Below are 13826 nucleotides of genomic sequence, written 5' to 3'. Positions count from 1 at the left end.
ATGGTGATTATACGGCTGTTAAATGTTAGTCCGAAGCACAGAGCTCGAGGAGGTCGAGTTGCCGGTGTAGTCAGCCCAAGGGATTTATGCTGTGTACTATACAGAGGAAATGTTCCTCAAGAAAATGACAAAGTAAGAATCAAATAATCAAACGTCCAAATTAATTGTTTGCAATTTGTTTTGAGAATTTTTGGCGGATTGTAGATTTTATGATTTAATTCTACCAACTTTGATAATATTGAAGTTCATTTTAAGTTTTTGAATTAATAAAAAAATTCTATAATGAGTTTTTTATAAAGCAATTTTTCAAAAATTATTGTATACTTGCAAAATATATGATAAAATAAAAAATATCCAAATTTATTCACAATTTTTCATGTTAATCATTATTTTAGTACATTTTCTTCGAAATATTAACAAAAAATGGAAATGTTTACTACAAACAAAAATAAAATTAATCATTTGAAGAAATAATAAGTTTAATAGCTTGAAACTAATATAATTATTGATCTTAAAAACCAAAATATATTAATTTTAATTTAATTCTTTAAAAATGACAATTTTTTGTGAATATTTTGTAAAAAATGTAATATATTCTTCCAATAATACACTTTAAAAAAAAAAATTGAGTAGTTGAACAACTCAATTAAAAACAAAAAAGAATTATTAGCAGTACATTCAATACAACAATCAAAAAATCCTACTAACAATGAGTCTGAAATGTGTAATTTAATGAAACAAGCCCGTATTAATTGCTATCGACTAAAAAAAACAATTAATTGAAACATATCGATAACTATTTAAGAGATAATTAATTACGAATATTCAGCTGATATAATTATATCCGTGTCGCGAATTTTGTCCTCAATTCAAGTTCATTTAATTTATTTGCCAGAGGTTGGCTTTTATATGTATGTATTTGAGAATCTGACAGTGTATAGAGTGTTGTAGGTACTGTAAACTTTAAGCTGTGGAAACCTAGTTGGTATCTGTACATTTACAAGCGAGGTGTTAAAACCAGGAGAACAAGAAGAAAGATCGACGAAGGAGAAGGCGGCACACGGTGGCCAAAGTGCTCTGCGGCAACACTAAATACAGCAGCAGTTCACCAGTGTGGTGCACGCTCTCGTCCGAGACACACGTGTTTCCAGATAGAAGAAGAACATTGTGATCTTGTATAATACCCCTATCTCCATGTGTGTTACCACGTGACCAGCTACATGCAAGAAATAACATTGTTGTTTCATTGATTTGTGACTTTTTTATATTTTACGTCATTTATGGCTAATTTTTATTTTTTTTTAAACTTTTTTAAAAATTTTCACCCAGTGAATTTTGAGTCGCTAATATGACCGGCTGTAATTGAAATAAATTTAGTGTTTATCTATGAATAGTTTCAACTAAATCAAAGATAAGAGAAACTTTGCTTGATAACAACTTGACAAGAACTTTTTTTTTTATTTTATTGAAGACCGGAACTGCACCGGTTTTCCCGCCGACATGTTGCTTAAACTACAGGTGAGATTATTTATTAATTATTATTATTATAAATTTATCTTCAGACAAAATTATGTCAATTTCTTTTTTTTTGACCGAAATTTATTAAAATTTAAAGCAAAGAATAAAAATTAAAATTTGAACTGATTGATTTTAAAAAATGGAGCCAAAAATTGAGTGAAAAAATTTGGCTCTTAATCCGCGAGCTTGCAGCTTTTAAACTTTTACCTTTGACGCGGGTTTTCACAACCAGCGGTGGTTGTAATTATTGCAGATGAAGTACAATAGTGCTTAGCACAGTGATAGTAGACAGTACGCATTACACAGTCCATAGTATAAAGAGTATAGAGTGCGAAGGCCTTTGAACCGGTGATCATCTATCACGGCAAAAGCTTGATTTGCACTTTTAAACTTGGCATCGCATCCTTTTATCTCTCTCCGCTGGATAGGAATTATGTTACTATACCGCCGTAATAAGATTTCATACTTTAGCATCAATCCTCTGCACATTGCTACGAATATCAACGGATTTTCACGCCGACCTAGTGTATAGTATAAAAGATAGAGTACCGCGGAGTCACTTTTAGTTGATTTGATTTGATTGTAACTCGAGTATGGAATGTCGTTATATTTTAACGTAAATAAACAAAGTGCTCTTATCTGAAGGGGATAGGCTTACTGTTTACTGTAAGCACTTTTTTTTTTTTTTTTATTATTGCTTACTACGCCATTGATAATTTACCGTTCATTAAAAAAATTATCCGCTTTTTGTATTTACATATGGATCATGTATTCAAATTTTTCCATGCATTTTTTAATTTAAATGAATATTGTGCCGAGAAATTATTTGATACAATGAATTTTATAAATTTTCATGCTTGGAATTATTCAAACTACCAACTACAAGGAAAATTTTTAATGTAAATTGTTATTTTTTATATAAAGGATTTTGTCACAAAATTTGTTTATCAAATTTAAATATTTTCGCACGACAAAAAATTTTCAAGCAATGTTTAAAAAAATCTATAAAAGTATTGTGTAAAAATTTTAGATGTAAAACTTTAGAAAACTTTCATATTTTCAATAATTATAAAATAATCTATAAGAAAAAAAAATTATAAATGATTTTTAGAATTGTTTTTCAATTTCTTAACATCTTTGTTTATTTTTAAGCATTATTTTAAAAATAAACAAAAATATTATTAAGAATTTTAAATAGTAAAGTTTTTAAAAAAATTTTTTTAAATTACTTTCCACAATTACTAAAATTCTCGTACGTGCATAGATCTCGTTAACTAGATAAATGAAGTGTTCACAAAAGCGCTTAGAAGCTTAGGGTGTGTTTAGCTCCTCATAAGTGTAAAATCAGTGGAGGGTTGAGGGTTTGCTGGCCGAGTGGTCCAAGAAGAGGGTGATATTATGCTCCATGCTGAAGCCTAAACATCTTACTGGATATTACACACATAGAAATAAAGTTTAGAGAAAGACAGTGTAAGTAGAGTGTACCAGCATGTAATGTAGAGTAGAGAGTGTAGAGCACAGAGTACAGAGAGAGTATGAGTACGAGTACGAGTACGAGTACGAGTACAAGTACGAGGACTAGGCCGAGGACGCATGTAAGCAGACGAGAGCAGAGAGCACAGGCACGATGCTTCTGGCTTCGGGGCGGTGAGCCATTAGCGACACAGCGGCGAGATCAGAGACCGAGGGCGGGGTGGGAGGCGGCCTAATTACACACGGTACCGGCCGACTTCAAAGGAGCCGCCAGTTCCTCTATATTCCGTGGTTATCCCTACCCCGCCACTGTAGTTAGCCCTCCCCCTCTCTCTCTCTCTCTCTCTCTCTCTCTCTCTCTCTCTCTCTCTCTCTCTCTCTCTCTCTCTCTCTCTCTCTCTCTCTCTCTCTCTCTCTCTCTCTCTCTCTCTCTCTCTCTCTCTCTCTCTCTCTCTCTCTCTCTCTCTTTCTCTCTCTCTATCTCTATCTCTGTTGTTGTTGTCGTCTTTGTTATTATTATTATTATTATTATTATTGTTACTGTTGTTGGCTCACTTGAGCTGACTTTTCGACAACAACAATCGTTCTTAGTTTTGTATCTCGCCTTCTATACCTAAATTTTCATTACGAATTAATAGGAAATAAAAATAAAAAGATTTATTTCATTTGTCTGCACGACATAAAACTTCCTGCTGGGAAAATTGGAAATTCATTTAAAATTCTTGGAGCAAAAATTTTTAGATCAAGATCCATGATAAAACTGATAAAATGTTACTTGAATTACCGTCAGGTAAAACGGAGCGAGTTTTGATAATTCAATGTAAGAGTTGAAACAAATAATGGCTTGTATTGTGTATTGGCACACACGTGGCTAGGCACGCGTCGCAGACTGAAAGCGAGCACTTAATCAGTTCTGGTGAAGCTGGCGAATCGCGTAGCGGGCCATCAGCTCAAGATGAAAAGGGTACATATGGACGATTGTGTGTGTTGGATACTGTATAATGTTTTTGTATATGTGTTAAGGATACGAAAGTTGGTTAATGTTTTATAAGATTTCGAGATTTAAATTAAGGAATATTAAATTTTGATAATTAGATTGATAAAATAATTGACTTTATTCAGAAGCTATTTTTTAGAGTTTGATCATTTTAAATGAAGGAAAAAAATTTTTTAGCCAATTAAAATTTACTTAATATAAGCTAAGAAAATAATTTTATTGATTCAAGAATTTTTCTCTTCAATCAAATTAATTTTTAACATGGTTAATCTTTATTTTTTGTAATAATTTAAATTTTTTATTAAAACTATCTAAATTGAATAAACTAATCATCAAATTAAAAATTTTTGTCCGTATTTTAAATTTTAATATTGTCCAAAATAAAATCAATATTTTTTTATAAAAAATATGTAAAGATATTTTGAAAAATTAATTTTATTAATTGTTTCGAAAAAAAAAATAATTTTGCTAAAATTTTTGATATTAGAAAACTTAAAGCTTATAACTGATTCAATGTAAATACAATTACGATTGATGGACAGTATAAATTATAAATAAAAGCGAGTAAATAAAACAGATGCTCAGATCGGATCGGATCGAATGTGTAACGGGGTAATGGTAAATGGTAAATGTTGTTATTTATGTTAGTTGGGAGTGTGGAACATGTAATGTGATTTGTTTGATGTGTGACTAGATATACAGGTCTCTTAATCTTATTTTAAGAATTCGTCTTGAAAATTCTTCACGCGTGCTTCATTCTGCTGTAGTTGGCATGCTGCATACTTATACTCCTTCCTTCCATTCCCTGGTTTATGCCCTAGTGTACGCTGTACATACTGTGTATGGTTTACAGTATACATATAGTGGCTCTAACTTTTGCGGAAGCTTTAACAGTCGATAAAAAATCTAAATAAATATAAATAAATAAGTGTAACTTAACTTGTCGCTAGTTTATTTAAGCCGCGGTCAAACTTCAAAGGGACTGTAAGTGTGCTGAATTATGCATTGCATAATGTTTTATTTTAAACAGAGTTTTTAGACTTTTTATTCAGGAGTTTTTTAATTTTTATTCTGCTGTAGCAAATTTCAAATGCAAAATTATTAACAAATAATTTGAATAATTAATCTCAAATTTAAGTTTGTAAATCTATATTATTTAGGGAATAAGAAAAATTTTGTGTCCAGGATAGTCATGTGATAAAATCGGTATTTTTTTAGTAAAATTTAGTGTCATTGCAAAGGTCTTGATTTCAAATTGTGCGCATAGGAGATTCAAATAAAATGGATCTGCAATGATCTGCATCGGCAGTACAACTGAAACTAACTATTACGTGCCAAGTACCTCGTGTAAGTACGGAAAAATAAAGAAGAGAAAGTAGGAGTAGCTCATGAAGAGAAGAAAGAAAGAAAGGAGAGAAAAATAAGATAAAAAAGGTTTAAATGAGAGCCAGGAGAGCAGAGGCCCGTACCCATCGCCATCGCGTCGTTGAACGCGGTAAAATGCGAATGAGGATAGAAGAGAAGTTAGCACGAAGACGGTGTAGGCGGCACATCAAAGGCTCACCTCGGGCGTGAACAAGAGAGCGGTCACGCGGCTCAAGTAGAGAGCGGAAGACACCGCCACCAATCCTTAGCTCTACGCTGTACTGTGCCAGCCGTACAACAGCAACAACAAGTATTCCTGGTATAACTACAACTATAGTGTAGCATGTCAGAGAATCGAAGAACGGCATAACATTATCCGATATATTTACTCCAATGGACCAGAGAGAACAGAGAGGAGAGAGGAGCGACAGCATCGTCAGCATTATTGTCGGCGATCCTGAATCCTCCGGAGAATCCCGTCAGGATCAGTCAGTACGACAGTCACGCTCACCGAATACTCGATACGCGCATCCATGACCAACCATCTACTTCATCGGACCGTGATCGCTCACCTCAAGGATATGCCAATGCCATTTATAATTATATTGCATTATGGTATATGGTTTAAGGATCCGCTGTTATATGCTTGTTTGGTGAGGGGTTTTACGGACTTCGGGCTTTGGAAAATTTAGTTTTTTATTTTGAATTTGTGATGGATGAAGGTTTCAGAATTAACGCAGAAATTTTGAAGTCAATCGGACAAGGATTTTATAAATTATACACTGAAAAAAAAAAAAAAATTCTTGACTGGAGGGTAAATTTTCTTGACTCAAAAAAAAAAATATAAAAGAAAATTTTTTCTTGCTCCAAAATAACTTCGGTCTTCCTTAAAATTTTCTTGAAAAATTGTACTGCAAATATTATTTAAAATTCTTAACTATAAAAATAACAATCATCATGTTTCTATTGATATTGAAATGAACCTTAATTGAATGCTAATTATGGGGATAAATAAAGGTACTTATTATTCGGATTAATAAAAATGCAATCGAGAACTGGAGAAGAATAAATATAATTATTGATACAATTAAAATTTCTCAACCTGAACCCGGTGCACCGTAAAAGGGAATTCCAAGAAAACAAATCGATATTTTAAAAACTGATAAGAATTAATTAACAAAAAAGGAGGATAAAAAATTATAAGGTTAGTTTTTAAAAATAAAAGCGACACTGATGAAGAAGAGAAGGAACCGAAGAGGCTTAAGCCAGAGTGGAGTCCGAGTGCATATCCAGTACAGCTCGTATACAAGTTAAAGCAGTCATATTTTAGCCCTTGTTAGGCGGTGCAGGGTCTCTAAGGCGGACTGGAAGGAGAGAAAATCTCTTTGACTCGCCGACTACGCGCCACTCGTGCACTGCCAGCATACATACTTGTATACACGCATATACATACATATCTCCAGGATTATCTTCGCGCCATCGGCTCACTTATTCCATCCCCTCCCCTCGACAGTATCGCATCAATACAAATTTAATTTTAGTTAATATTTTAACGTTAATTAGCTATTCGTATTACCGAAGGGAAACAAAATCTCGACTTTGTTTTCGCTCTAAATAAGACAGTTTTAAAATTGCAAACAAGTACAACTTTTTAATATTACTTTTAAATAAGTTGCAGTATGTGTAGTGACATCTAGACGTCTTTGGTCTCTTTGAAACCGCCAAGAAACTAAGACGGTTCAAGTTACTTACAAGCTAAACCTCTTTACATTAAAACGCTTTTTTAAATCGAGAATTAAACTTTTTTTTCTTTTCTTTTATAAATTATTTTTTTTAATATTCTTTCTTTGGTTGAGGTATAAAAAGGTCTAAGTGATTTTTATGGAAAAGGATATTTTCCAACTTTGAAGATTGGTGATTGTTATTGTTTGAGGTAGCACTATTATGATTGTAGAATTACTATTCAGAATTTAATGATATTTGGTAACATGATAATCACATTTTATTCTTAAAGAGCTTTAAAGAAATATTGAACTTTTAAAATTTTTGTTTGACGTTAAGTCTTATAAGAATAAAAAGTTTTTGCTTTATTTTATAATAAGTTACTTTCAGATTTCAATAAAAAATTAGACAAGGAAATAGTAATGAGATTGTAAGACAACATCAAAACAAATCGAGAGTATGTTAATTCGAGGCTGGCATTAAGCATTCCTCATCGCTCTGCGTCTTTACATTTACATTCCTCTTACACGACGAGAGAAGAGAGTAGTGTATATAAATATATATATATATATATATATATATATATATATATATATATATATATATATATATATATATATATATATATATAATACATAAACAGCGACGTATGTAACACGTATCAGCACTTATTTACTTGCGTGAGCTATCTAGATAGTAACAAGAGCTCATCATCATTATTGTTGCGATCATCATCACAACATCCGGTCTGACTTATTGCAACGATAAACTTATCCCATCAAAACGAGCATCACCCGCGATCGCGGATCGAGATACAAATCAAAGACTTAACTCGCCGCAGCCTGGTAACTATTTTTAACTAGTTCAAGCCATTGACTCCTCAGACAGACTTGTTACCGCATCCCCGTTATCTTTTATTTCATTTGTTGTTATTATCATTATTATTATCATCATCATCAGTTAGTTATTTAGTTTTTGCTCTCGATTCCGAGCACCTGTTGCGTTTTTTCGGCGACTCAACGAATAGTCTGACTCTTTGACTCTTGTTTCGGAGGTGGGTAAAAAAGGAGGCGTGCGACAGCGTCAACCGGCAGCATAACATATCCCAAAACACGAATGGACCTACTACCCCGATACTGATATACAGCCTCCACACACTCCCAACCGCCGCTCTGTGATTTACGGCATAATAAAGAGGTTGCATAATGCCGAGCAGCCCTCAGCCCGAGGCAAGGCCCGCGTGCTAAGGGACCAACGAGTTCCCTAGCAAAAAAGCTCGAGCTTGTATATTTAGATCAATTTGTACTCTCGGCTTATTTTTTTTTTTTTTTATATTAAGTTTTTAAAATTTATTCAAAAGTTGCAAGATTTAATAATAATTTTTTATTAATTTAATAATAACTAATCATTTTTGGGATTTTAATTAAAAAATAAATAAACTTGAGAAAATTATTTGAAAAAATAATATTTATGGTTTTTTTTTTTTTTTCAAATTTTTTCAGTAATAATTTATTAGTTAAAAAAAATTGTAAAGTGATCAAATGTCTCTTGATTTTATCATCATTGATGTTTAGAAAAATTTTTTAAAGACTATTAATTAAAAAATAGGAAAATTTATGAGCTTGTTATCTTTTAACATAAAAGGACTAACACAGACCCCGATTGCATAACAAAATTTTTATTAAGGACTTGATGATTCAAGAAACAAAAAATGTAATTTTAATAACACGGATTTAAAACGACTTTTTCAAACGATCAGCGGCTTTCCTTTTAAATATGACGTAAATCTATAATGGAATATGAGATAGAGAGATAATTATAGGAATAAAAATAGGAAAATAAAGTTTTTGTTTGAATAATTACAAGGTTTTAAAAATTTTCTCGGTCAATACTAACCGCGTGTAAATGTGAGCCGCAAATTAATGATAGGTAATTTCAATAATTATTTTTTCTCTGATTATTTAACGGGTTATTGCGGGTATATATCGCATCACATACGTTCATATATGTATTATATACTATAAGATATAAGACTAAGAAGGCGCGCGGTGTGTTGCGGGTCATTATGCTCGATCATATATCGCTTTCTCGCTCTAAAACAGAGGCTACGTCGTTCTTTAAGTTGTGTCGGCTTCTTTCATGTTGAAGCTTCTGTTTCTACGGTGTTTCCGCTGGCGGCTACTGTCCTGGAGCTCGTCGACCCTAATCGCCTTAGACGGTACAAAAGAGGAAAAAAGGTATTTAAAAAAAACATAATAATAACAATAAAAAAGGTACAAGACAAGTAAAGACAAAATGAAAAGAAATAACAAAAAAATAAATCCGAACTCTGGTGAGCAGCATTATCCCACTAAAGACCAGTGACTCAACAATTTTAATTTAAATATAATAATAGTATAAACAAGAAATAAGCCCTAAATAGTACATTGGTCTAAAATTTTCGAGTTTCCAAAACATTTGATATTAAATTATTGTTTATGTTAATTTTTTTAAAGCACAAAAAATTTTTTTATATCAAGTTAATTTTTGTAGCTTTAAAAATTGAAGAGGAAAAATTATACAAAAATTATCGACTTTTCATAAATTGATTTTAATTTTAGATTGACTCTAAAATAAATAATCTGTACCCAAAAAATAGACCAAGAGTCTATCGAGTGGTAAATAAAATAACAAACTAAATAAATAAATATTGTTTATAGTTTATATGATTAAAATTCACTTCCGAATTTAGCTGTAAGGGTGGAACGAAATATAATCCTCTCAAGGCTGACCCAAAGTCGCTAGAGCATAAATTTATAAAGAGATAAATTATGAGGCGAGATCATATAATGCCGGCAGATCGGATCGGTAAAAGAAGACAAGGAGAGAAACAAGTTAAGAACGAGAAGAATAATAAGGATCCAGCTCTTTTCTGGCGTACCCGTGCATCAACATCAGCATCAGCATCTGAATCAGAATAACCATCAGCATCAGCATCATCAGAGAACACAGCTACTGAATTGCCCGCTGATATCTCGTACTGGCTACTCTTCTTACAGCACACAATATACTTCTACGGAAGAGTTAGTTCCATTCTAAGAGATCTTTCATATTTTCATCCTCCTAGTCTCCTAGTCTCATTTTTCAGGACTAATATTTCATCTCTCCGTCTCTTTCGAGCCCGAGTCACAGCTCTGCTCGTATCTCCGATGCGGTTGGCTAACTCGCCCCAGGTGCCGACAAACTCGTCCACCTCGTATCGGTCTTCTTGCTCCACACTGCTCGTATCGGTGCAGGGCATCCCTCCAGTGACAGTGCTAGTGGCCCTCAACCGGATTTAGTTTCCGCGGGTATCCTCAAGACCTCAAGATCCACATCCACATCCACCTCCATTTTACGTCCGCGCTTATTCTTAACTACACACCGTAATGACTACCACCCAATGTATTCAACGTTTACTGTCATTACAGTCAACTATTTGTCAGAAAACCTTTAATTATTTAAAGATTAAAATTTACATACATTTTAAACGTTAGACTGCACATCCGACAGCCATTAAATTATCTCTGAATATTTTTATTTAATTTTTCAACTTAAAGAAAATTTTCCAATTTAAAAAATTAATAAATTTTACCTTGTTTAAAAAATCGACGTTGTTGTAAAATAATTTTTTTCCCCGAAAAAATTATCTTAACGATCCATAAAAAGATATACTCGGAAACTTTTAGACATTTTGAATGTCTATAAAAAATAAAAATTTTTAAACCGTGAAAAATCCGGATTAACATAAAAAGAAATCTTGTTTTTCAGATCGCAGTGTGTCTGATAGTCCTAGCATCGGTGTCTTGTGAAGACTCTGCGTCTTCGGGGGACTCGAATTCAAGGGCCCCGGTAACGGCGAGCAACACGATCCAGAAGCTAAGGAAAATCCTGGAGAAATTCGGCGAGGAGCAGCAGCGTGGTCTCAAACGTGTCTTTTTAAGTAATCGATCGATCACGTGTAATGACGGCTCGCAAGCCGGATTTTATCTTAGGAAATCCCACGGTTCTAAGAAATGGATTGTGTTTCTCGAGGGCGGATGGTGTTGCTTCGATCAGAAGACCTGTCGACACAGGTGGATTAAATTGAGGAATTATATGACATCTACCAATTGGTCGGAAACTCGAGATGGTAACTATTTATTTTTATTGTGCAATTTTAGTTATTGCTAATTTTATTTTATTTTATACCGTAAAAATTTTGCGATTAATCTTTTAAAAATTACAAGATTTATCAACAAGATTTTTTTTTTATTGCAGTTGGTGGCATTCTATCCTCAAATCCTCAAGAAAATCCTTATTGGTGGAACGTCAATCACGTGTAAGAATTTTATTTATCATTATCAACTTAAATAATTCTTCGAAACCAAAATTAGCATACAAATTATAATTATAAAAATTTTAAATCAACAGATATGTACCCTACTGCACAAGTGACAGTTGGAGCGGCACCAGGTCGTTCCCGAACGAGATGTTTTCGTTTATGGGAGCTGAAATAGTCTCCCAAGTGATTCGGGACCTGGTACCACTTGGTCTGGACACCGCGAGCAGTCTGATGCTTGCAGGAAGCAGCGCGGGCGGAATGGGTGTCATGTTGAACCTAGATCGGGTCCAGAATCTGATCCACCATGAGCTGGGTCTGACTAACACCGTTGTTAGAGGAGTCAGTGACTCAGGATGGTTCTTGGACCAAGAACCGTATCCACCAAGCGGCGGATTATTGCCCGGAGAAACTGTAAAGATGGGCATGGAACTCTGGCGCGCTCGAATGCCCACCAATTGCGTAGCTCAGTATCCGAAAGAACCGTGGAAATGTTTCTTTGGATATAAGCTGTACCCAACATTATCAAGTAAATATTTTTTTATTTATTGCTTGTTATTAAAATTAGAATTTAAAAATTAAAGGATTTATTGAAAAATATGATTCTAAAAAAGCAATTTGTTGTCAATTACAGCACCATTGTTTATATTTCAATGGCTTTTTGATAAAGCGCAAATGAAATTCAACAACGTTGGTACACCCTTGAGTAAGGAACAATGGGATTATATCCACAGAATGGGTCGAATTGTACGTCAAACGCTTGATAATGTCACTGCTGTATTTGCGCCGAGCTGCATAAGTCACAATGTATTAACAGCTCGTGAGTGGCAGCAGGTGAAAATTAATCAAGTTACGGTACCTCAAGCGTTACATTGTTGGGAAAGAAGTTTTTCGCACCGTAGCCATGGGTATGTTCATTTTTTTGATTTTTATTTATCTAATTTTTATTTTATACCAATAGAAAAATTTTTATTAATATTTAATAAGCTTTATTAATTGTTAATAAATATTTGATTCGACTTTTGATTAAAAAGTACACGGAAAAATAAATTCATTATTGATATTTTCTATAAAATCAAAAGATGAAGAAAATAAAAAAAAAATAAAACAATGTTTAAGAAAATGAATAATGAATTCCTTAACAATTAATAAATTAATTTTTCTATAAATGTTTATCCGTCAAGTGAGATTATTAATAAAATATTTATTTTTTACATTAGTTTCAGCAGCAGCAGCACACATGTAGAAACTAATCAAACTTGTACAAGGCCAATTACAAATCCGTCATTGCGGACGAACGAAACGAAGAAAAACACGACCCTGGCAACATCTGCTGTCAGTGGAAATAATGATAATGAAAGAAAAGATGATGATACAGGTGTTAATATAAAGCAAAACATAAATGTACTTGGGAGAAAAAATCGTGTTAAAGGAACGATGAGCCACAACAATAACGGTTCGATTGACGGCAGAGGCAATAAAAAAAGGAAACGTAGGAGAAAACATAAAGATAATAAACGTCAGAGGGAACGTAACAGAAATGGAAAAAATAGAGAGAGAAAGGAGAAGCGACAGAGGAGAAAAGAAGGTTTGTATTTGTTGTTTATTTATTTTTTAAAATTATTATTTAGTCTCGACAATAGAATTTTATCAATTTAATATTTTTTTCAGAGCGGAAAAAAAATAACAACAAATATATAAGCGGTAATAATCATCGCACAATGTTGAACGACACACGGCCACAACGTTCGTTGTTACCGAGCGGTAATAAAAAAGAAATAAAATGCGTCGCGCATAATTGTCACCACCGTCACACCGACAATTGCTCTTGGCCACAGTGTAATCACAGTTGTCCAAAACTTCACAATCCATTCACTGGAGAAGAAATGGACTTTATAGAATTATTAAAGAGCTTCGGGCTGGACATGAAAAGCGTCGCTATCGCCCTCGGTATCGACATTCACACTCTCAATAACATGAACCACGCGGAGCTGCTTAATTTATTGACGCAGCAATCTAACTAGCGCCTGAACCTGATCAAGACACCTATTTTCCGATAAAATAGGTGCCACCAAAACTAGTGTATATAGTTTTTCACGAAAAAATTTATAATATAGATTTATATATAATGTTGTACACAAGTTTTTAATTATTTATTTTCAATTAATTATTAGATATTTAAGAGATAAATTTTTTGAATAATGTTTTAAATAATTAAGCAATAGGGTAGCGGTTCAAAAAGTTTTTAAAAATAATTTTTTTTTTTCAAGATTTATAAATCTTTATATTTTTTATATAGTTTAATTTTTTGATAATTACTTCTGTAAAAAACTTAAAAAAAAACCCTACCTTATTTATAGACTGATTAAAGTATCTACCTCAGCAAATAAAATTGCATTGTCCTTTGTACGT

General features: G+C 33.0%; 1 protein-coding gene across 1 annotated transcript; it reads left to right on the top strand.

Moving 5' to 3' along the window:
• Positions 1–13641, top strand: Notum (palmitoleoyl-protein carboxylesterase notum). Its single transcript, XM_074243212.1, has 7 exons — positions 1–132; positions 10865–11225; positions 11354–11414; positions 11507–11943; positions 12049–12322; positions 12635–13002; positions 13086–13641. Exons 1-7 carry the CDS (start codon positions 1–3, stop codon positions 13436–13438), a joined length of 1986 nt encoding a protein of 661 aa, XP_074099313.1. The 3' UTR covers positions 13439–13641.
• Positions 13642–13826: the final 185 nt, after the last annotated feature.

The sequence above is a fragment of the Cotesia typhae genome, unplaced genomic scaffold (assembly GCF_013202065.1).
Source record: "Cotesia typhae breed Kobodo isofemale line unplaced genomic scaffold, CoteBio_Ctyphae contig_4, whole genome shotgun sequence".
NCBI lineage: Eukaryota > Metazoa > Arthropoda > Insecta > Hymenoptera > Braconidae > Cotesia > Cotesia typhae.
Note: the sequence above shows the minus strand (reverse complement) of the source record. Positions and strands in the feature narration are given on the sequence as shown.

Bases quoted from the DNA above. Each gene is read 5' to 3' on its own strand.
- Notum (XM_074243212.1), top strand. From the start codon at position 1: ATGGTGATTATACGGCTGTTAAATGTTAGTCCGAAGCACAGAGCTCGA. The intron at 133-10,864 runs GTAAGAATCAAA...CTTGTTTTTCAG, and splicing joins TTCCTCAAGAAAATGACAAA to ATCGCAGTGTGTCTGATAGT. The intron at 11,226-11,353 runs GTAACTATTTAT...TTTTTATTGCAG, and splicing joins TTGGTCGGAAACTCGAGATG to TTGGTGGCATTCTATCCTCA.